General features: G+C 39.2%; 1 protein-coding gene across 1 annotated transcript; it reads right to left on the bottom strand.

Annotated features, from left to right (window-relative positions):
* Positions 1–12: 12 nt before the first annotated feature.
* Positions 13–22,599, bottom strand: LOC310932164 (rho guanine nucleotide exchange factor 40-like; the record flags this gene model as incomplete). The annotated part of the gene is made up of 6 exons (XM_083895457.1): positions 13–61; positions 540–1,288; positions 1,450–1,647; positions 20,147–20,358; positions 21,268–21,290; positions 22,556–22,599. The coding sequence occupies 6 exons, from the start codon at positions 22,597–22,599 to the stop codon at positions 13–15; spliced, it is 1,275 nt and encodes a 424-aa protein (XP_083751583.1).
* Positions 22,600–25,087: the final 2,488 nt, after the last annotated feature.

Genomic DNA, 25,087 nt, shown 5'->3' with positions numbered 1-25,087 from the left:
CTTGTCTCCTTTTCATGCATGGAGTACAGGGTTTCTCAGAGAACCGGACAGTACGGACACACTGAGAGGGTTCACGGGAGTCAAGGTGAAAGTGATCCGACTGGGAATGGTGGGGAGCAGAAGGAGGTCCTGTCTCTGGGGACATGTTGTGCATGAACGCTGCAGGAGCCTCTGATCTAGAATGATTGTGTGTTTGTGGATTTGTAGGTAATTGCACATGCTCTAGATGTGGGTTTGGCGGCCTCTGTGATTGCCTGTATGGCTCCAACTGTGCATGAGGTTGCATTTGTGCTCGTCTCTGTGGATATCTTTGCATTTGTGCTTCAGTTTGTGTGTGCGGCTGCATTTGCACCCCTAACTTCTGTTTTTCTTCAGTTATGGACTGAGGTTTAGAAAAAAGCATAGTTGCCTGTAGAACATCAATATATTCGCCTTCCACCTGCACACTTGTATCTTTCTCAGTATTTTCATTCACAAGACTCTTGTCTGCACCTTTACATATATTTATATTTACACTTGTTTTTGCCACTGTATCTGACCGAGTGATACGGCTGTCCCATGTGTTTGGGGACACCCAGCCTATAGGCTTGGCCTCCGTTTCAGTTTCTTTCAATTTGACCAGCCTTGATGAAGAAGAAGCAGCAGTAGCATCCACCAAACAGAGTGAGACAGCAATGCCGTGCTTTGCTGGACATATTCTGGTCTCCACAGAGAAGGCAGAGGCATGTGAAGAAGACGAGGCTGAATTCTGAACAGTTACATTACAGTTTTTTGGTGCCAATTCCTTTGCAGGAGAAAGGGGAAACAAACTATTTGATAACGATTTATCAGAAAGATGAGGAGAAGGAAGAGGAAGCAGAGGTTGTAGAGGAGGAGGAGCAGAGGCCATACTACTTCCAGCACACTGTGGCACGTCCACAAAATCAGGCACAGCCACCTGTACCCATGGTAACCTCACCACTCCCTGCTCCGTGGCAAGCAGGCATTGGCTGAGAAGCGTTCCATGGCGGCCCTGGTTGATCTCCTTTAACCACCCAGAGCTGAATATACAAGGATAGGACGTCTCAGGGATTGGGGTCTCCTCAACTACTTCCACTCTGAGCCCCTCCTCTTCCAGGAGGCTGCAGATAACGATGCGAGCTGATTGGTCACAAAATGGTGCCACCTGAAGGTAAAAGTCACCAGGCTGAAGTAGCTGGGGCTTGATCGGAGCAAGATGGACAACAACTTGATCATGTAAACACAGAGGCCATCCCTCATAGAGGAAGAGAACATTAGAGTATTGAGCCTGAAAAGACAATGGCAGGAAAGTTTTCAGTATATATAAACCATTTTGTCTCTTTTTATAGTCATATCAAGATCACTTTTTTGTGTTTGTTTATGTCTCTTAAGACTGAATGGATTCACCAAGCACATGCAGTAAGTGCAGCATACAAGGCAGTGACTTACACATGCAGCCTGCTGCACAGTGTCTAAGATGTGCTTGGCCGGGACCAGAAAGTCAAGCAGGCACCGTAGGGCGTCTCCCTCAAAGCGACTATCAATGATTTGGAAGAGCTGGCTGAGGAGAGTAGGAGCGGTAGCCTCGAAGGGAGGGTACAGCACTGACAGCAGGTTCTGGATGGAGCCTTCCAGAGAATCAAGGTTCTGAAGACACAGAAGAAACAGAGGATTCACATAATCATTGCTAACCAGTTGGGTAACATAACATTTAAATGACAAATTAGTCATTAACCTCTCAAATTTAAACAGTGATTCCAGAATACCCACATCACATCTTCAGCTGCACAGTCAAATTCAGTGATGATATAAAAAATGAAAAAGCAAAACAATTAAGTACACTCAACAAAAATATAAATGCACAAAGAAAAACTTGTAGTTCATGTTATGTGACAAAAAAACTATCCAAAAGTAACATTACAACTTTATCAATAAAGTGGCTTTAATTTGCGAGCATTAGGATCGATTTCAAAACAAAAATCCTGGAGTAATGGCAGGAAGAACACGATGGGGGTCGATGATCCAAATTCACAAACTTCATTAATGTGTGTCCACCATTAGCCTCACGCAGAGCTACACCGGTGATGAATGGACATCACCAGGTTGTTGATCGTGGCCTGAAATGATCGTGGAATGATGCACATTCAGTTGTGTTGCCACAGCTGTAACGCTCAACCCAGCACTCAGCATGCCAATGGCTCGCTCCCTCATGATTTGTGACATCTGTGACATATTGACAAGTGACAAAAGTCCACATTTTGGTGTGCCCTTTTATTGATCAGACCATAAGGTGTGTCTGTGTACTGGTCACAAATATTGACCACCACTCTGCCATGCTCCATGACTCTGGTGAGTTGAAATACTCAATCTGAGATTGTAGTCAATAGAAGTGGCCAAGTGACACTGGACTACTGGGTTTGAGCAAAACAAATCATTCCATAAACAAATGCATCAAAAATCTGAGCAAATGTCATGACATTCTATTTTTGTTCACCATTTCAAGTTTGTGCATTTATATATATTTTTGTTGAGTATACTTTGCTTTTAAATATTGCAACTAATGATTATGTTTGTTATCAGAAATCACAGAGGAGGTTATGTTTTTGTCAAAGTCTGTTTGTGAGCAGCATAACTGAGAAAGCAAAATTGGATTCTGGATTGGATATTTTCTGGGGATGTAGGCTATGGCCTAAGGAAAATACATGATGGGATGTTGGTGGTAATCAGAATATGGATTCAGTTGTGCTTGTGTTTTTTTGTTTTTTTAAACGTTAAGCTTAGTATATTGGCATGTATATGTATATGGCAAAATGAGGTTTGCGGTCATCAATTAACTTCATGTGCTAGTTCTGCCCATGATACAAAGCTACAGGAAGAGTAGAAAATGCAAACATCTGAGAGACCTCAGAACCAAAATAAAACTCAATATTTACATCACATATTTCTGGCTAAATTGAGTCACTCTGGTGTGTTCCTGCTCAACTACAAGTGTGACTTTGTTATTTATGACCTAAATCCCCTGTAACGTTCAATGAAGCCAGACAACAAGATACCTGGAGTGATTTGTCTGACGCCTCACAGTAAATTACAGAGACCTTGCCCTCAACCTTGCGACCTGCTAAGAGAATAGCTCCACCAACACAAACAAGCTATGCTCATCATTAAACATATAGTCAGCCAGTCTGACAGCAAACATCCAAGTAAACACAGAATGTGATGCCTGGTTTCAAGGCTAGATAGCCTCCTGGTTTATGGTTTCACATTCCCTTTGACCTGAACTCATAGACCACTACCCACTTTTAGGACCTGCTTTATTTAGCCCAGCATAGGCCATGGCAACAGACCTCAGGGGGTTAATGTATATTCATGCATGGAGAGTCTGCGCAAAGCTATAGGGGAGCAGCATGGGTGATGTGTGAATGTCAACGCATAGTAAGAATGTTGGTGCCCTGTTTTTTCCCCCCCAAGTATGTGTTGTATGAGATTACACCAGGGTCAGTGTAAAAGAAAGTAGCAGGGAAGCCACGTGGTAAATAATAAGTCTTATTTCCTATTCTCCTCTGATTCTCAAATTTTGAATTTCTGCAAAATGCCCAATTATTCTTGTACTTTAGATTTAAACATCACAAAAAGAGAACGGGGCAAAATTGGTCACTGTAATCAGAACATAAAACCCACTAAAAAAAAACTATTTGCAATTAACTCTCTATTCATTTGTTGATATTAAAGTGCCATTGTTTTCCTTCTCATTGAGATTTAGTTCAAATCATTCCCCTCCACTCACAAGTGTCTCAGCTATAGTGATGGATTGGAGACCAACACTCACTGCCTTTTCAGTCCTATGATTTGTTCTGCTCCTTTAAAAGGAAAACTGTTTTTTTGTTGGCCTTCCAAATGCCTCAACACTTGCAGGATTAACAGTGATTTCTGTTCACTGCTTCTCCTCTCAAGGAACAAATGAACATAACTACCCTCTCTGCCTTATCCGGTTACAACATTATCTAAAAATGCTGGACTCTCAGCCAATCTGCAGCAGCTCTCACAGCTTCAGAAAAAAAACACTGTGACTCACTGAGTTTTCTGGTTAGTCTGGACACACCCTGCCAGGACAAAGCACAGTGATGGTCATCATGATAACCTGAAGAAGATGAAGGAGGAGGACAAACTGATAAAAGCATCCGTGGTTACTGTCAGATAAGAGGTGCATGGGTATGGTTATAGAATATACAGTATATAATATACACTACTGTTCAAAAGTTTGGGGTCACTTAAAAATGTCCTTATTTTTTGAAGGAAAAGCACTTTTTTTTCAATAAATTAAATTAATCATAAATACACTCAATATATTGTTAATGGGGTAAACGACTATTCAAGCTGCAAACGTCTGTTTTTTAATGGAATATGTACATATGTGTATAGAGGCCCATTTCCAGCAACCATCTCTCCAGTGTTCTAATGGAACATTGTTAATCGTGTTAAAAGGCTATTGGATGATTAGAAAACCCTTGTGCAATTATGAAAACAGTTTTGCTGGTTCTCTGACGAAAGCAAAATTAATATTTCCAATCTTTAACTATATTTTCTATTAATTTTGCAACTCTTGGTGAATAAAAGTGTGAGTTTTAATGGAAAACACAAAAATATTGTATAGGTGACCCCAAACTTTTGAACTGTAGTGTATATAATAACTATGCAATATCAGCAGTAGTTGATGTTATAGAAGAAAATAAATCGGCATGTTGAGTTTGTTCTTCTAGATTACCGACACACACCAAATGAATAAACAGGACAAGCTAAAAATCCTTCATATAAGAGTGAAATTTAACGTTTCACTGATGCTTACATGGGAAGACTTAAATATTCATAATTTCTGTAAAACCCTACATACTTTGTTGCTGTGTGTATTTAATTACTGTTTGTTTGAGAGTCAGTTTCCAGTATGCTGTGTATGAGAAGCTTATTATATAGTAGTATGCAAGTATAGTATGGATTGAACTCTCTGCCCAGGGCAACATACTGTTGCTGCAGATTCACACAGCTCTATATAAACACCCAGATCTCTCTCAGTCAAGCCACTGAAATAAATGACGACGCTCACATTACTGTGGATAAGATGTCCCAGTGTGGGAGCTGAGGACAGTTTGAATATCTCTGTCCAGTATCATTATGAAACAGAAATAGTCTTCGCGCATTCCTGATGTCAGAGCGGCTTCCTGCCCGGACAAGAAAAAAATATTTCACTTTGAAAAAAATTAAATAATTCATGGCGACATTCCTGTGGGACATTTATCTCCTTATACAGCAAGTCTTGAATCGTGACGTTTTTTGGTATGTTTATCAGACAACATGCCCTTTTTCACTTGATTGTATCCGATAGAGAATGAAAAGACATTAAGGAGGGGGTAGAGTGGCTGGCATGCAGTCCCAGGCCTTCTTAGAAACAAGGATATTTGAAGGCAACCATGTAAACTGGGCCACATGCTATGTGCAATATTACTAGTACATTTACAATGTATGTGATATTTCCTAGAACTGTTAGTTTCAATTCTGATTACAGATGGATGAGGACAAACTGACAAATATCTACACCGTTTTCTCTTTAAAGACACAGAATAATGTTTTGGGGAAAATAAATAGATAAGCTGATGCACTTCACTAAATCTATTAAATTCCAGACAGTTTGAAAAGTGTAGTTTGTGTTTATTTTATCATTACATGAACAACCTCAAAACTAAACCCATTACATCATAGGGAAACATTTTTCTGTCATTTCCAGCAGGTACAGTAGAAAGCTAACAAGCTAAGCCAGTCGCTGAAAATGACATCTTTCTCTCTGAACACGAAATCTGACCAAGAAATACTAATATTGATAAACAATCTTAAATATATTGTCCATCTAAGGCAATTCCATTGGGCAGTAAATAGATGACCTCTGATGCACAAGTGACAAAACACAGAACAATCCTTAAAACAAAGCACAGCCTCACACAAGGATCACAATGACACAATATCTGCGGCGATAAAGTAAAATGTGCAGAGAATCAACAGGTCAAACATGGTCCAGGCGAGCTGCTGAAGATCAAACCGAGCATCAGAATGGGAAAGAAGAAACTGCTGATGGACTGGGATTTTCATGCAAGGATTTAAAGAGAATTGTCCAAAGATGAAAGAGAAAGTTTGCAGCAGTGAAAATGCCAACATGTGAAGATCTTATCTTATGTCTCATCAATCCATCCATCCACATAATGCTTAAATCCCACCTGACATTAAGCTTGAGGCAAGGTAGTCTCCTATCAGCCTAACCTGAGTCTGCATGCGTTTGGCCTGGGTGGAACTGGAGGCTAGAGTACATTTTGATCCCTTCTGTGGTCCTTGACCTAATGCATATCCTTATCCAGCGTTCTTCTTTTCATTTCTTATCCGTTGTCTACATGAACAATATGTGTCAGTGAATGCCAGGCTGCTCTGCAACAAACTATCCTACAAGGATAAAGGAAGTTGCATTGTGACGTCTTATTTAGTAACCTTCTTCGAGTTAATACCCCACCTTTCGACTAGTCTCATCATTGTTAATTTCTAAGCAGCCATTTTGAACATGTTTGAAATTGCATCCTCAAATTACCTTTGCTGTTCATTTTACATTTTGTTTGAAACGGATGTTAAAAACACACATAAGACTCCGGTCTCCTTTTTTGTGTAAATAATTCAAACCTCTATGCTATTCAAAACTTGAAAATGGACAGCATGAAAATAGATCAGGGAAGAACATTTTGTCATGGAGGCTTTACTTGTTTTGGAACAAATGGACATACAGTACCAAATAGAGACATGGCGCTGTAGCTTTTAGCCTAAAAGCTGCACCTTTAAACTAAAAAAAGGAACAAAACATTGTTTTTCTGAGTGCAACATCTTAAAGCCTTCCACCTCAATTCACCCAGTTCTACCCAAACACATGCAGGCACAAACCAAATCTGGAGTCACAAACAGACTGAACATTACAGTACATGACTACAAGAAGGCCAGAAGGTGTAGTTAGTAGCCACACAAGGATCAGCAAATTGGAGCTTGTGGAAGGCAAACACTTATCATTGCAGCCTTGATCAGCACGACGGTTTCAAAGTAACTATAAAGTGGTTGACGGGAGGCAGAGAGGCCTGTGTTTAAGTCATTAAATGCATGTCACAGAGTTATGAATGCGCTGCAACTTTAAATCACATCTTTAAAACTCTTCACGAGTGAGTTATACGTAGCTGTGCCGTGTGTGTGCGTAGTAGGTGAGTTATTATGTCAAAGTGTGGCTTGGCTTTCACCGACACAAACGTCTCAACTGTAATTAGCCCACAGCTGCGCTTAACGTAACTCACACCAGACAATCACAAATGACCGCTTAAATACAGCAAAACAGGTGAAAACAGTACTTAGTCATGTCGGTCAGAGATTATGCTACAACGCACTACGTCAAAAATGTTTACATCTGTCACGATGTTGCCTAAAATGATGCCAGGCAAAGGGTGACATGGCCAAAAATGTCTTCAAATCATGTTGATATCGATAAATGATCATGAGATAATTAAATTAAGATAAATAAGATAGTTCCAAATATAAATTTGAATTATTTATAGATAGAAAACAACACACGCTTGTTAAACGCAGAACATTTCACAAGTCTGAGGCAAAACATGCAATAGTAATTTTATTTTATTTATCCTTTATTTATCCAGGTTAGTCTCATTGAGATTAAAATCTATTTTACAAGAGAGACCTGAATTATGTTTTTTAACATTAGATTGATATATATTATATATATATATATAAATCAGTTGACTTATGTCATGGCTCATGTTAGATTCTCTAAAGATTCTCTAGAGTTCATCACTTTGAAAAGTTGCCTCACAACTAAAGAAGCTCATTCAGCACTTCAAACGTAAAGTTACTGTAACTGAAAAATAATCTTAGTGTGATCAGAAATGTTGCTGTGGTCTCTGAATGCAGATTCCCACTTAAAGCAGCAAGCACACACACACACACGCACACTCAAGGCCTCCAGGTACAAGCGAGGCAATGATTTGTATTTTTACAAACTAAGCTGTCGAGTTGACTGTTATGTATTTTCCATTGAATCACCAGGGATGGGACAAGGCGTCTTTCTGCTGAGGGAGAAAAGATGCTCTGTTAAAACCTGGTCAACACAGGAACAAATACCCACTGAGGTCACTCTCAAAGCAGGAATAGTCACGTTAATGGTTTCAACGACATAACATACAGGAAACAGGGTGTGGAAAATATACAAACACACACACACAGTCATATGAGGCGTGCAGGACACTGTGTATGAACTGCCAAATCAAACCTGCCCGAGAGCTGGGCGGGCATTTTCAAATTCAGCTCTCAACATAACATCCTCCCCGTCGGTGAGTGCCAAACAAAATTTACTTAATGTACAAGTAGGGCTCCTTAGCCGAGGAAGGTATTGAGCAATAATGCATAGAAAAGCACATTCATTGAGGAATTACCTCATCAGTATGTGCAGGCTGTGGATCTCAACAGGCCAAAATAACATAAAACGTTGACCTTCTCAAATCAAACACTCAAAAACATCGATTTCCAACATCACCTTCGTGACGCTAGACGATGGCTTCTTCATACCAGCGCTGCTCGAGCTCCTGAATGACTCACATGCCAGTAAGTGGGGATCCAGGAAGGAGGCAGATACAGTGGCTGGTTTGTAAATTGTGCCTTAACACTCAGTAACCTGAGACTGACTTCACCTTGAGTCAAAACACTCCAGCAAAGAGCAGCAGGGAGGGAAAGCTGCAGGAGCTATGCTGTACACTGTACACAGTCTAAGTACAGGCATGTTTCGACATAGAAGCACTCTTGTCGGGATGTAATGGATAAATAACTATGTGGGACTATTAAAAGAAAATACTGTAACTGTTTAAAAGTTAAGGCATATATAATACGATGCTGACAGCTGGTAATGATGACTTTTCATTACATTACATCAGAGTGAACTGTGATGTTCTTGTCTTCTTGTTTAGTTATTAATTAATAATCTCGACTTAGAAGATAAGTAGAGCTGAAACAATTGATCGATTACTAAATTAATTGTCAACTATTTTGATAATCTCTTTGAAGCTTTTTTTCATTATTAAAACAAGATTTTTGATTGTTTTAGCTTCTTAAATGTGAATATTTTCTTTGATTCTTTGCTCCACGTAACAAAGAAATCAATAAAACTGAACCATTTTGGTTTGTGGACAAAACAAGACATCCAAGAACATCGTCATTACCAGGTTTGACAATCACTGATCAACGTTTTTCGATTGCGAATATAATCGTTAGTTGCAGGTCAAAGATAAGCATGAGAAAATAAAGTGATCCATTAAATAAGACTTTCAAACCACCCTCAACAAAACACTTTTCCCTCCTTTGTCATCTCACAAAAACACAGCTATTCTAGCAGCCAGACGGCAGAACCTGTAATTAATCAGATATTCCGTTTAACTAAGTTTAAACTAACCCTAATCTTAACCCTGTGTTCACTTAGAACAAAGTAAATGCTTTAAAGCAAGAATATCGTCACATTACCATCTTCTTTCCTGCGTGCTGTTGTTCCCATTCATCACAACAGCAGTGAAAACTGAAATAATCCAAAAAGAGTCAGAGTCGTGTACAGAGCTGCTGCTGCTGCTGCTGCTCGCTGGCTCTCCGACCAAAATGAAATCCATTCTGCTCAGACACTCCTTCAAAGCTGAGTGAGTGTGGACAACCATAAGCCAGCTGGATGAGCATTCGTCAAGTCCTCAGCTGAGCTGAACTTAAGTGCGATTTGTCTCGTTTCCTCCTTCACTCTGTTTCTGTGTGTGTCTCCCTCTGTCCTCTCTGACTCTCGGTGTTTGCTCTCTCTCCCTCGCAAAGCTCCTCGAGTGCCGGGCGCTATGTTTGTCTGGGATCGGCAGTGTGACCAAACATGAGGAGGAGGTGAGAGAGAGGGAGGAGAGAGGGACAGAAGGATGTAGAGACGGAGAGACAGAAAGAAAAGTGGTATGTAAGCACAAACTGTCTCAAGAGCCTCTCTGTGTTGGCATGTGTGTAACACTGAGTTTTGCAAAGTGCTTTTACAGACAAGAAACAAGCAAAATTAACAACAAGGAATACAATTACAGTAATAATGGTCATTAAAAATGTAAATAAATAGAGCAATTGAGAACAAAGGTTTAAAGGGGGATGATAACTGTCAGTGTCAGGGCCAGGATAAGGGTAAAGCAGGTAAAAATAAAAGAAAGGTGCCATATGTAAGAATGTGGCCAAAAACGGTTACTACATTCAAATTCAAAATACCAAGGTCTTTTTAAGGTTTCGTTTTCTGACGTAACTGGCAATGATTGGTAGAAGGCGGTAGGTGGCGCCACATGCCAAAACATGATTTCAAAACATAAACATGATTTGCAGTCTGCAAAATATATTTTTTAATGCAAATATTTTGGCTGTACTGTTGTTGTTGGTGAGTTCAGTTTGTTATATGAACATTATTCCTGAGTCTCTGTGACATATTAGGAGGATTTTATGGCCAGTTGCTTTCGATTTATTACATAATGCACCTTTAATAAATAATACATGCCCACACACACACACTATAATTATAATTAACCTATACTGCTGGCAGGAAATGTGATATTGATACCATCAAATCAGTGCCAGGGAATATAATACATCAATTAATTGTGTGTGTGTGTGCCAGAATGAAAGGTATTCAGTGATGAAGGGTATAACAGAGTAATAATTGTAGAGGACTTATATTAAATAAACCCTGGTTTACTCTTATTCTAAAGACATTTTTAAATACACCGTCAATGAGTGAGAAAACACAAGAACATGCAAGCTCCACATTGAAATGCACTCAGTCAGACCAGGTCGTGAACCTGGGTCTTTTTGCTGTAAGGCAACAGTGCTAGCCACTACTCCACCATGTGGTCCAAATACTGTATATTATTGATCCCAATACACTACTCACAAAAAGTTAAGGATGTTTGGCTTGTGGATTTAATTTCAGAATGCACCTAAAATGCACTATAACCTTTACAGGTGAACTTAGGTTAATCTTCTCTAAACCTTTGAATGCACATGTTCAATGTTTCAGTACTTACAGAATTACATGCTGTTCTATAACAAGGTGATTAACTGCAAAAATCAAACAAAACAACTGTCTGATGTAGTAGAAAGTTCTGGTTCAATGACAGTTTGTATTCAAACCAAGACAACAATTTAAAATTGTTTTGCTGTGGTATTTTCACTGTTATCTCTTGTTTGAGATAAAGAATTGACCATTGCATCCTTCTACTTAAATGCCCTGCTTTCATGGTACAATATCAATGTAGAACACTTTTCATAGGGATATTCTTGCCAAATATCCCTAACAAGTAGCATTGTTTGTTTCCATCAACTGCTGTAAAGTGAACATTTAGAGTAGCGTTGAGTTACGCAGCAGGTGCCACAACAACAACAAAACAGTAACTCGTTCAAATGCTGTGGCAGAGCATGCTCGTGCCTCTCTCTGGCCCTGCTCCTATAGCTCTGTTAATGCACTGACTCAACTGTGTCATCACAAGTCACAAAGTGACAGAGAGAGAGAGAGAGAGAGAGAGGTGGAGAATGGAAGGAACAAGAGAGGCAGGGAGGAGGATGAGAGAGGATAAAAACAGTGTTTGTGTGCATGTGTGTGTCAGCATGATGTGGCATTAAGCTCGAGATGAGGGAGCTTGTCCTCGCCAGAGGAGAGAGATTGTTGATTCAACTGGTTGGAGCCAAATCCTCGTCGTCCTTGTCCTCATCCCTCTGTATCCCTCACTTGCTCTCTCAAAATCCCATTCTTACTAAGTCTCGCTCTCCCCTCTCAATTTCATGCTTACATATTATGAACGAGACATTTTCACTTAATCCCCGCTTCTTTGTGAGGTCATTATTGTGAATCACAATCTGCACAGAACTGCTGTTTGCCTGGTTAAAAATAAATCCACATTCTGTGTGTGTATGTGTGTGTATTTGTCCTCAGGAACTATCTATTCACCCTCGCAGAGAACGACAGCTGCCTAACTCTGCACTTTCGATAAAGTGCAGAGTTAATAAAGTATGTGGACATGCAGACATGGGCTAGAGTGTGAGTTATTTGGAAATGAGAGTAACATTACAACTGTATTTTTATTCCCAGGCTGTAGTTTGCACATTAGATACAGGAAACTTTCATTTCCCAAGCATTTCTGTTTGGTCACCGTCATAAATGTGTGTAAGGACACACACTGGTGCTTCTTCAACAGAGCTGTTGTGTTGTTTCATAATAAGCAACACAAGGTGAAAAAAAACACAATTTCTACTAAAGGTGAACGCTATACTCTTCATTGTCTTGAATACACAATAACACAGTCATTTTAAGACTGTGTATTGGCAAGAATCTGGAGATACAGGAGTGACGAAACTATTTATTCTGCCGTAATTATTTCGTTAGCACTGACCTATACAGCCAACTAGCGTTCAGAGGCTTGGCTACAAACCAAAAACCACAGTCAGGAATATCTGAATATTGCTTCAAAGAGTCAATATCATAATGTCATGAATATTGCAATATTTTAGCGTATCAATATTTCTTTCACTCTACAGTAATTAAAGTTCCTTTTTGCCATAAATTGAGTAATTCATCGACAAAAAAACTTTTCCACTATACAGTTCTGTCAAGGCTCAGCTCGACTCCAGACATAATATGTACCAAAACCAAAGTTTATGGTTTTAAGACCCACAATACTGTGATTTGAAGAATGTAGTGGCTTCTTCAAAACTTCAACTTGTGTAATTTTGAAAAAAACGGAAATCCCAAATTTTGAAAAAAAAACCTTTTTCCTGTTTTTTCTCGTTTTGTGCTGGGCCGACTTGTTCCCGCTTGGTCCGTGGCGGGTCACATATTTGCTTTTTCCATTAGAGATAGTACCTGGTACTTGTTTTAGTACCTGCTCTGATGAGGTTCCAATCGAGCTGAGTCGATACTAAAATGTGACGTCGTCAGACTGCTGGCCACTGATTGGACAGAGAGTGGCATCACTGGAAGAGTCATGAGCATGACGTCCAACACAGGAATCAAACTGAACAATGCCAAATTGTGGTCCAGTCATGCAGGAAGCACTGGACTCATCTTTCTAATTAACCAATTCTAATTGATTCTAAACTGATTCAGTTACACCAACAACAAAGTGTCTGGTACCCAAACCGAGTATAGTCGAGTCGAGCCAGAACTCTGTAGCACCATTAGTGAAAGCAAGACCTATAAGGAATGATATAAACATGGATTATGTCATTTATTTGGTCACCATTATACTGTGAAATCAATGTTAACATTATCATGACAAGTTCCAGCCACAAAGACTCTTATTTCACTTTTAATAAAGACATCCAGGTAACAATGTTGTTATTTAAAAGCAGAGCTGTCAATGTACCAATGTGCCAGAGAAAATTCAAAGGGTGAATGTGTTCACGAGTGTGTGTGCGCACTTTGTTACTTGTTACATGATTACAATAGCCTTAATGGAACAGCGTGTTTAGAAGCTACTAATCCACGCAAGTAATGGAAACAAACGCACTTCTCGGGACTTGGCCTTCTATTTTTGCCTCCAGTATCCACAGCACGTCAAGCATGCAACTTCCCGAGCTCTGGCTTAGGCAGCTAGCACCTCATTACCATTCTGTAAAGCAGTTAACATAGCTGGAGATGCATTTCCTACAGTGAGTAAGCAAGGAGTCCATACTGGACTTTATATTACCGACCGTTTTAAGAGGACTCCGCAGCTCATCTGTGAATCCTACACAGGCATGTCAACCTACCAGATATTTCTACAACGAGAAAAGACGACAGTGATCAATGATCACATCACACCTACGTTTCGGGCAAATTCAGTTCAGCGTAGTCAAGTCTATTCCGACTATGTGTAACATATTTCTGGTTTATCATTTTTGTGCAAATTTCATAACAGGTGTCCAGTGAAGGATTAAATCTCTTCTAGATTTGTATTTGGTAAATTGTTTCGTTGATGGTATATTTTTCTTCCGGTTTTACTGCAGAGCATCATTAAAACATGGTTACTCTCATGTTCTCATGACAAATGAGTGGGTTAAAAGAAAGATTACATCATTAACCTGGAACAAAATGAGCAAACAAAAACCAACAAAAAGAAAAAAAGCAAGCAAAAATGAAGGCCTCGGTGTGAAAAACAGCTTTCACTTCTGACTGTTGCAGCCTACTGTGATCTGCAATCTGAGGTTAGTCAGAGGACAAGGAAAACAACTGGCAAAAATACCAAATGGTTTTTCTGCAAAACTGCACTTAGCTCTGTCCTCAGTGGTTTCACTCAGGCAGCCACCAGGCCAGCTGATCCTTAAATCCACAGTGAGTCAGATGCAGTACCTGTATTTACCACTAGATGCTGCATGGCTACAAAACAATCCCTGTGTGGACCTTAAAAGCTAAAAAAAACAATTTCTATAAGTAAGTCACGGCTGATACCTCTTATGTCGATGTATAAGTCAGTGGGGGGCCAGTCAAGTGAAAAAAAGTCAAACTTTTTGAAGAAAAAGATACTGAAATACTAATAGATCTGATATTTAAAATCATTTCAAAATAAAAGTGTTTGTTTTGATATGGAACGATAAATAGTGCACAACATAAACATAACGATGCAAAAAAAACCAACTATTAATACAAAAACATACATAAATAACTCATGATAGCTTGATATTAAAGTGGACATATTATACCCTAGTTCTACAAGTTAACCTTGTTCCCTGGTGTCCTAATCAACAAGTCTGTGACATGCTTTGGTCAAAATACCTTAACCCATTAACGCATGTTCGCTCTGTTCGACTGACAGGAGTGGGAGCCACACCCTTCAGGTGTTTTGATCACCGCCTGCTCCACCCACTGAAGAACAGTTACATGACGCTGACCCACTTCACAAAAGGTGCAGACAGGTTTGGAATGAATGATGGCATTAAACGTTAAACATCATGACACTTGTGACAAACGTGACATACAAAACTGTTCAGTTCACCACTGGGTGCTAATATTAAACCACACCTTACACTTACACTCAATATGATAGAAAAAGTCTTAGACATGCTGTAGCAGGAGATGTAGGCTGTGATTCATCACTTACTTTACAACTCCAATTTAAGAGAGAAAAATCAACCCAGTGAGGGACAGAACAAGAGAGCCGTCTATTTTGGCCACTGAACTGACTGCATGACACCCACAGCCTCTACTGGTCCTGACCCTGCTGACCATAAATCACCTTGATCAGTGTTGTGTTGTTTCAAATTACACAATTTCAATTTGAAAACGATGACCTGTTCAGCCTCACTTTACCATAGGTCTCCTCTGCCCTTTTAAGTCCAAATTCACAAATCAGAGTTTGTATGACGGACATGAAAATAAACGTCATGGGTACAGAGCAGAAAAACAGAATAAAGACAAGTATGATGATATGTGATGATGTATTGCAGTACACAAAATTCACGAATATAGTAATACAGTTGCATGCAGATATACAAGAATGATAGTACTATGCATGTAAAGTGGTACCAAAGTGCATAAACAGTGCAGCCAATGCCTTTTTTAAATAATATATTTGACCAGTTTTCTTTTTTATTCATTCATCTGATAACATACTACAGAATTAAAGAAAAAAAATGGCTGAACTTATGTAAACATTTATTTACCAAAACTTATGATCTGTCTCTTCAAATTCACATCCTTCACATCGTGTCTGCATGGCAGGACACATATATTTCTTATATATTTACACATTGAATTCGGCAATGAATTCCTTTCTTCTTTTTACAAATTAAGTAAATTAAATTATAAGTGGTACAGTAACTTTATATAAATGGAAGTAATTTGGATGAAGCCCGGTATGAGCTTGATCATCATCAATGTGGATTTTGTTAAAGACATTAATATTAATTTGATATTAATTTGTCAGTATCGAGATCTGTGTATGTGATCACTGATGGTGGTCTGCCCAGCAAAGCCAGGCCACTTTCCCATGCTTCACTCAGTCTAGACGAGAACACACACACACAACCACACTCACCATCCTTGTCTTTTTTTACCCTGAGTTTTGTTTTGGTAAGGAGGAAATTCCCTCCCAAACTCACAATAAGCTGTCAATTATTTTAAAGCCTTTGGCATCTTGGAAAAAAGACAAACTGTGACCCAGTACTGTGTATCACATTATTGACGCTCCCTACAGTCACATTTCCTCTATCATGTATCAGGCCACCTACTACGGCTATTCGGGATGCACCGAAAATTCAGCCACCGAGACATATTGGCCAAAAAAGGCTTTTTTGTTTTTAACACCGAAACAAAACGACTGAAACAGAATGTGGCCAGCACGCACCGGTCTATTCCCACTTGGAGTCCAAGATCTGTTTGGAACACCAATAAAACTGCTCCAACAAGATGAAAGTACACTATATGAAGCAGATTAGTTGTCAAGGGGGCCGATAACCGATGTTTTGAGACGATATTCATTGTGGTAAAATTGAAAATATTGGCGTAAAAATTTTGAATAATACAAACACCAACACCTAACATTGTTTAAAAGCATATGTTTATTAAACAGCTCTTCGGATTTGCAGATTTTTATTTTTTTATCTTAGGACAATAGACATCTTTGTTTTAAAATTCTAATAAAAAGTGCAGGAAGCTTCCAGGCTCAGCAGCATGTCTTATAAAGTTAAATGAAAACTTAAAGTACAGTAAATTAAGTTTTAAAAATGTCAATATAACTGAATTGTTATTTTATCTTTCACTTATCTTTGTTTTAAGTTCAAACAAAGACAAAAACGTGCAGGGAGTTCCCAGGGCCATGAGCATCTCTTATAAAGTTTACTGAAATTTTAAATAAATAAATAAATAATTAATTAAATAAATAGATCTATTATCAGCCGTCAGATAAAAAAAAAAAGAAACTGATGCCAATATGCATCAAAATGCTGAATATTGGCACTGATTATCAGCCGGCTGATCTTTCGGTCTATCCCAAATTCATTTTGTCATAAAGAGGAGAGAAATGCGAACACACACACACACACACACGACAGGTGATGCTGACCCAACACAAACACACTGGGATCATGGTGGTAAGTGCTGAAGTACTGAGGCCAGGCCTGAGAACAGCATCTAGAGGCCCAGAGAGTTCACCTGCACTCACAGGAGACAAACAATCCTCCCAGCAGCTGCTTAAACAACACACACACGCAAAAACCCTCCAACCTTTTATTTATAACCTCGCCCACACAGCAGAGAAGAAGCCCCAGAGCAGAGAAGACACTGCCACACAGACACACAGACACACAGACAGATAGACAGTGACAGCTGGTTACAGAAGTGAAGTCTTACAGTTCAGGTCACACAGGAGCTGAACTGAACATTAACTCTGGAATAACAGAGTACAGGCTCTGTTATCAATCTAATACTCTACTCACCCATCATTTAGCTGGTAATTATGGAAATGCGTGTGTTTAAATTGCATGCAAAAAGCCACAATATCGCAATATAGGGTATAGAATATACAATTTCTATATATATATATATGTGTGTCATCACATCATCAATTTAAAGTTGATGCAACCGACAGCCTGCAGAGCAAATGCTTCATCACCTCCTCTGGCTTCTGCTTAAAAGAGCATCGACGTGGAACTGATCAGTCTGCTCTGATGTTAATGTCATTAAAGTGAAATACAAACCTCTAGGTGGCGATGTGTGTTTTAAGGTGCGACATAAATTACCCATTATTGAGACACCATAAATACATGATCAAATTAGATCTAAGCCCTGATTATAATATTTGTTAAATGAAATAACGTAGAGCTGTTTTCGTAACGATTTCTTTGTTATGTGGAGCAAAGAAACAAAGAAAATATTCCCATTTAATAATCCAATAAAGAAATCAGAAATCTTGTTTTAATAATGAAAAAAGCCTCAAGCCGATAGATTTGCTTATCAAAATAGTTGACAATTAATTCAGTAATTGATTAAAAATCGATTAATTGTTTCAGCTGTAAAATAATGCTAAAGTCACAGAGACAGTCATAATCACAATGAGGCTGGACTCTCCAGCACTTACACACTCTATATGTTGATAAAATGCAGACATGAGAGATGGTGACCTGAACCTCTATAGTAATTAAATGACTCCGACTGACACCACTGGCCTCTTTATCACTCAGTCAGTTCTATTGACGTGTGGAAATCAGAACTGGGTTTTTCCAAGCAGAGCAGCAGGAGACCGTAGATAATACATCATCACTATGATCCTCTGAAGCGTGACCTGCTCATTGATGTCTCTTTCTCTGCAATAACATCTCGCCAAAGGGCAAACGGCATTGAATCCACTTAAAAAAAACCATCATCATTGTCGTTATTTAACTACAAACAAGGACCACTTTAGTACATTTCTTACATCATCCTTAATGCAAAGCAGTTAGTGCAAACTGCACATTTAGATTGTCCACAAAAGTGTGGGACTAAGGCTCAAAAGCCTTGGTTTCTCCCTCTTAAAAGTAAACATGTACACTACCCTTCAAAAGTTTGGGGTCACTTAGAAATGTCATTATTTTTTAAGGAAAAGCACTTTTTTTTTTTCAATGAATATAACATTAAATTATTTAGAAATACACTCTATACATTGTTAATGTGGTAAACAAATGTATGGTTTTAATGGAATATGTACATAGGTGTATAGAGGCCATTGTGTACATTGTGTTTGCTAATTGCGTTAGAAGGCTATTGGATGATTAGAAAACCCTTGTGCACTGATGTTAGCACAGCTGAAAACAGTGTTGCTGGTTCTTTGACGAAAGCAAAGTCTGAAGGTCAAAATTTCATTGTCAATGTCTTGACTATATTTTCTATTCATTTTGCAACTCTTTTGATTAATAAAAATGTGTCTTTTAATAAAAAACACAAAAAATTGTGTCAGTGACCCCAAACTTTTAAACGGTAATGTATGTCAATGAACATGCCCGTGTTATCAAAAATGGCAAGTCACTATAGTGTTTGTAGATATGGTAGTCAAAATGTTAATTGAGACTTTAATAAAAATGACTGAAAATGTACAGTATCACACACTGTGATTATAATCAAGTCACAAGCTTTCTGGGTCGCCGAATAAATGAGCAGCGTTTTCTCCAGCCTTTTATTTAAAGGTCCAGTATATATGAATTAGTGACACCTAATGGTAGGGCTGAACAATTAATCGAAATTATATGGAAATCGCAACATGGCCTGTACTGCCATTTTCAAATTGCAGGAGGTGCGATATTTGTTAAAGCCAAAATGTGTTTCAAAATATCATTTAAGATTCATTCTTGTTCTTGATCTATACACATAGTACACTACAGGCTGAAGAGAACATGTTTGTTTGTTACAGATCTGCACAAATATCAGACAATAATAATCCTTTTAAATATATTTTTCTAATTCCTGTCAAAATATTTGCAATTAGATATTTATTCAAAAAGCCTGATTATAATGCATGAAGAATGCAGATAGTAACAAACAGAGGACTCTTCTGACCACATACTTAGTGTCAGGGAGCTACATTGCCCTTCACATAACTGAGAGGATGTCATTCTACTTTCAGACAACTTTTAAAGACCAAAATCATCCTCTTGCTGGTTTGTCTGCCAGAGACACATAGTGAAACAAAATGGTGGCCACCATAGATCAAGGACCATCCATGTAAAAGGCTCAATCTAAACCAATCTATCTTTTAAATATCTACTGAAACGTGATGGTATACAAACATACTACAGTTTGTTTGATACTACAGTCACTCTCTGCCAATAAACCCTCATAAATGTTACACTCTGGACCTTTAATTTATATTTTAAGCATAAAATAGAGTTGGGATACATTTATCAAACATACAAAATTGTCTCGTAACTAATTTCCCTGTAAATGTTTGGTGTGAAATTAAGACACATTATATTACTCAATACCTCGTGACAATTTAAAAATGGGTCCCATTAAAAAAAAAAAAAAAAAAAAAAAGTTCAATCAACAACTCATTGACAAACACGTGCGGGTGCTCGTTACCTTGAGTGTCGCTCCTCGCGTCCACACTGAGAGAAGAGCACGAGTTCCAGTGGGAAGAGTCCTCAGCAGAGCGGACACACACACACACACACAGTCCGTCTGTCCGTCTGTGTCCACCTGCTGCAGTGGAGGAGACTCCTGTTTGTCTGTGTGCTGCTGCTGTGGGGGGTCAGCGCTGTGACGCGCCGCTGGTGCCACACAGTCTCCGGTGTCTGATCCACGAGGCAGCGGGAGCGCGCAGCGGGGATGCGCAGCTGAAAGCTTCTCTCTCTCTGTGTGTCAGTCAGTGGGTGGAACTGAACACGACTGAAAACAAGCAGTTTAGTCAAATCTAACATGTTTGTGGTGTTAATACTGATTTTTGGACCTAATATAGTATGTTTGTCTAAGTGTATTCAGTCATTCATCTTCATCCACATGAGGGTCGCCCAGCTGACATAGGGTGAAAGGAGGGGTCAAACACCCTGGACAGGTTGCCAGTCCATCACAGGGCCACACAGAGACAACCATTCACTCTCACACTCACATGTACTGTCATTTTGGGCATTGGTTCTCAAAGTGCGGCCCGGGGGCCAATGGCGGCCCGCAAAAACATTTCTGGCGCCGGAAATGAATTACATTTGATAGTTTTCATCCAGGAGGTACTAAGTTTGTGAAATGTTTATTGGACATTACTGGATACAGACCAATAAGTGTAAACTGTACAACTGCAATCTGGTCATTAAAATTATTACAAATGGGATTTCTTTCTGGTTTTTTTCCCTTTTTTTTTTCCTTTGGCGGCCCTCAGTCCAACCTTGGGTTCCTAAATTGGCCCTCAGGTATCAAAACTTTGAGATCCCCTGATTTAGAGTGTCCACTTTTTATTAATTCACCCCCAAATCTGCATGTTTTTGGACTATGGGAGAAAACCCATGCACACACACACAGGGAGAACATGAACAAACTCCATGTTTCAACCCGGGTCACGAAGCCTGGTCTTCCTGCTGCTAAGGCAAGAGCACTAACCACTACACCAACCGCGTGACCCCTGTAAGCGTATGTTCCTGAACAGATGAGTGTTTTGCATTTTGAAGCTGAAACTTAAGCCAAATCTCATCCCAACTCACATTTACCCTTACCTCTTGACCCTTCCCCCTTAGAACTGAGGTACAAGGAGTGGGTGAAATCGGAAATCCTATTTGGGGGCAGGTCTACGTTGAAGGAATGCCCCCTCAACTTGGAATTTCCAACCGGAGTGTGAGAGTGGAGAGAGTTGTTGAAAGAGTGTTTGCATCTATCTTTATCCTTTCTAGTTTGCAAAAGCCATAGTTCCGTACATTACTTGGGAAAGGGAGAGGTGAGCAGAAGAGTCCTCTGTTTGTCCCCACAACATGAGGAACCACACACACACAGTGAAGACAGGCATAGACTAAATGCATTCCCTCGCCCCTTACCATAACCATCACAACTAAACACCTTAACCCTAACCTTTACCCTAAATCCTAACCTAAACTCAATTCATCCAGGTCTTAAACCTCAGAGAGCCTATTAAAGTTGTGTGGACCAGCCAACATGTCCTCACAAAGATAGGTTTGCTTGATAATTGGTCCACACAGCCAGAGACAGAAGACGTCTCACATGCCACTGCTGTTTACATCAGCGCTTCCTGTCTCATGAGAACGATGAAGAGAGGCTTATTATAGCTGATAAAAAAAAAGACACAGAGGAAGTTCCTTTTGGAGTTTTGCTCACTTCTCCAGGGAAATGTGCAGACTGTACACTGATACACCCACAGAACCACATTCATTGTCTGTCCACATCACACTATCCACTCTGTATGATGACAAAAAACATGCGAAAATGACATAATTGTTGTTTTCTTATCTTATTTAGAAGCTTCAGTTAATGTACATACTTTATTGATCTCTGCTGAAAAAAGTTCCTACATTTAATGTCAATGATCAAGTTAACTTTTCAGTTACTTTCCTCTCTTGCTACTGTTGACTATTACAACTGTTTTGTTTTTTAATTCTAATTAGCAGCTGTCTTCCTTTCCAAGCAAACAATATCTTCACTTTTGTCTCCAAAAACAAGTAAAAAATATCATATTAGTGCGTCATTGTTGACTATTTGATACATTTTCCTCTTTTATTCCTACTCCTAATCTTCCTTTTCATGCCATTCATTATTTTTGTGCAAATTATAAATTCCTCACATCATAACTATTTAATGCTTCATTCTTCTCTCTTTGATCCATGTGTGTTTTATGAACATCTTCCGTTCTATGTCATTATCACTAAAAATTTCCTTTTTGTGTGGTTCACTCACCCAGTACAGTGATTTTTATCCCATTAAATCTACAACAGTGTCATGATTTCCCTTCCACGTCCACCAGGTGGAGCCGTTTCTTGCAGTTTGTTTGCTCACCTCTCTTTCTCCATGACATTCAGACTCAGCCATAAAACCCCCATCACAACCTCCTTTCTACAAGTTTATTGAACTTTTACTACAACACAATGGTTCACATACAGTACAGCATAGTCATGAATCTATATATACAGAGATTTTGTTCATTGGCTCTCCACACAGTCATTGTTGACGCTACCGTTTAGCATACCGACTGCATACCGAAATAAATAAAACAAACATTTCTTTGAACAAACTTTGCATGTACCTCTCTTTTTTTTTGTATTTAACTATGACGTGGCACGCTATATTACTTACAAGAGTGACAATATATAGCACATAAACTTTAGATATGTTGAAAATTAGACAGTGGGACAGCAGGTGACAATAGAATACACATTCACCCTGATTTGAAATTATTCAGTATACTTGAAACACGATGTCAGATAGACGGACTGCTTGGACTCATACAGTAGGGTTTGACCACGGCGCTCGCTTCAGGGATTAGTTTGTTTTCAGAGTCGTGCTCTGGAAAGGAAATGTTATGTAGGCGATGTATAAAATCATCTAAATTATATTTCTCATCTCTCTCCGCTGTTTAGCCTTGAAGAACACATATACACACACACACTGACTTGATTGTTCGTCTATGATCACATAGCTTTAAGCTGATGAGGAAGACGGTGGTGATGGCCCATGGTCTCTGTGATTGTGAAGCCCTGAGATGTTGTTCATGTGATGATCAGACGACTCTACCAGTCTAAATTACAACGAGTCCAAACAAGACGGTTTGACAGTTTGGAGAAAATTTGGATTGCAATGATGTTAATAAATCTGTTCAAGTAAACTATAAACAGAAATAGCATCTCCCATATACATAATGTAATCATTTTAATATTGGAGAGCACATTCAGCCTCACAATAATTAAAATTGTTGAATCTGGTTAAACTTCTCCTTCCACAGAAATAACACAAAAGCCGAACACGCTTCTAATCTGCTCTGATCTGACCTAATCCCCTCGTCCTCACCTGCCTTAGACCTTCTGTTTTCTTCTATCCTGATTGGCTGGTCAGGATTTTTGACAGAAGAATTACAGCACGACCTGACATCAAACTTGTGTCCACACCAGACTGGTGGCTGCTCAGCTGGGGACCAGTTTACAGACAAACAATGCCATCATTGGACTTTTGAGGGATCTGATTGAAAACCACTAAACAGCTTCAACACTATTTTAATGGGTTTCTGTTTGAAAATCAGAATTTAGAACAGATGAGAAGTATGTGAAGGATGTAATTTTAGATAAAGACAAAAGGTTCAAAAGTTTAAGAAATCTTCTGCAAACCAAATAATGTAGTCTATTTCTCACATGACAAAGAATAACTTCAGTTACTTTCCTGCAGTGGAATATTCTTATGTCCTCTCCTCCTCTGATCCTGATGCTATATAATAAAGAAGGAGAGTCTATGTGGATACATGACCTTACAAGAGGACACAACATCTGTACTAAAAAGAGCATGTATATCTACTTACATCTACTGTGTACTAAAGTTGCAACCTGCTCTAGAGACTCAAAGATCTGCTCGTGTTTAGAATGTGAAAAGGTGATTTCGTGGTATATAGTGATGGGGGTATGATGAGTAGCTTCAGAGGTAGTAATAATTACAAATGTATGCATGTATGTTCAATTGATCCGCAGAAATCAACTCTTGTTAAGGAGAAGCTGTGGCTGCAATGCAGGGAGGGGCGCAACATTACCTGAAGTGCACAATAGCATCACACAGCTGCAACGTCACAGTATCAAAGCAATTACAAAAGATTTCCTCCATACAGAACGACAGTAGTCTGGACTGCGTTTCCCTCCCATGTCCATGAAAGATAAAAAGTAGTTTTGTTCTTCTTTTGTTCATATTTCCTGTGATTACGTCACAACGGCCTGGTGTTGCTGTCAGATTTACGTTAAAATAGTCACTGTCACGCACTAAGACCTGGATCAGGATTAAGGGACACAAGCTATCTTTCTGTGACATCTGTTGAAGTCGGTCACACGGTTCACGAGCAGCATACCAGCTCCCGAGTGGAATCATGACATGCAACAATTTGAAAGCTAACCCGCTAAGTAACATGCATGCGGAGGGTGGGTCTTCTGTTACAAGCTGGCGCTACACACACACACACACACGCACACACACTATGCTCTTATTTTTGACTGAGAAAAAGGTCATGTCTGCTGACAGTATGTCATCTGTATGATGCCCTTATGAAGATGTGTGCGGGGGATGACGGAGGTTGTGCGTTCACACAAACAGTTGCTGGTCGAAAAACCTCTACTGGAGTACACAGCACTATTATTTACAACATGTGTACTAAATAATCTTAGGGATGGAGTCTGCCCCTCGTCAGTTCAAACACCTCAGCAGGTGTTCAGCATCAGCTATGGCATTAAATTGCGTGTAAAGCAACAGAAAAACGTGTTACTAAAAACTGTCCACAAGTCTCTTCTGTCTGTTATTCTGTAGGAATTTTAAATAAAGTGGCAGAGCTTTTCTGTGTGT

Source organism: Microchirus variegatus, assembly GCF_963457635.1.
Source record: "Microchirus variegatus genome assembly, chromosome: 9".
NCBI lineage: Eukaryota > Metazoa > Chordata > Actinopteri > Pleuronectiformes > Soleidae > Microchirus > Microchirus variegatus.
This window is presented reverse-complemented; position numbering and strand designations above follow the sequence as displayed.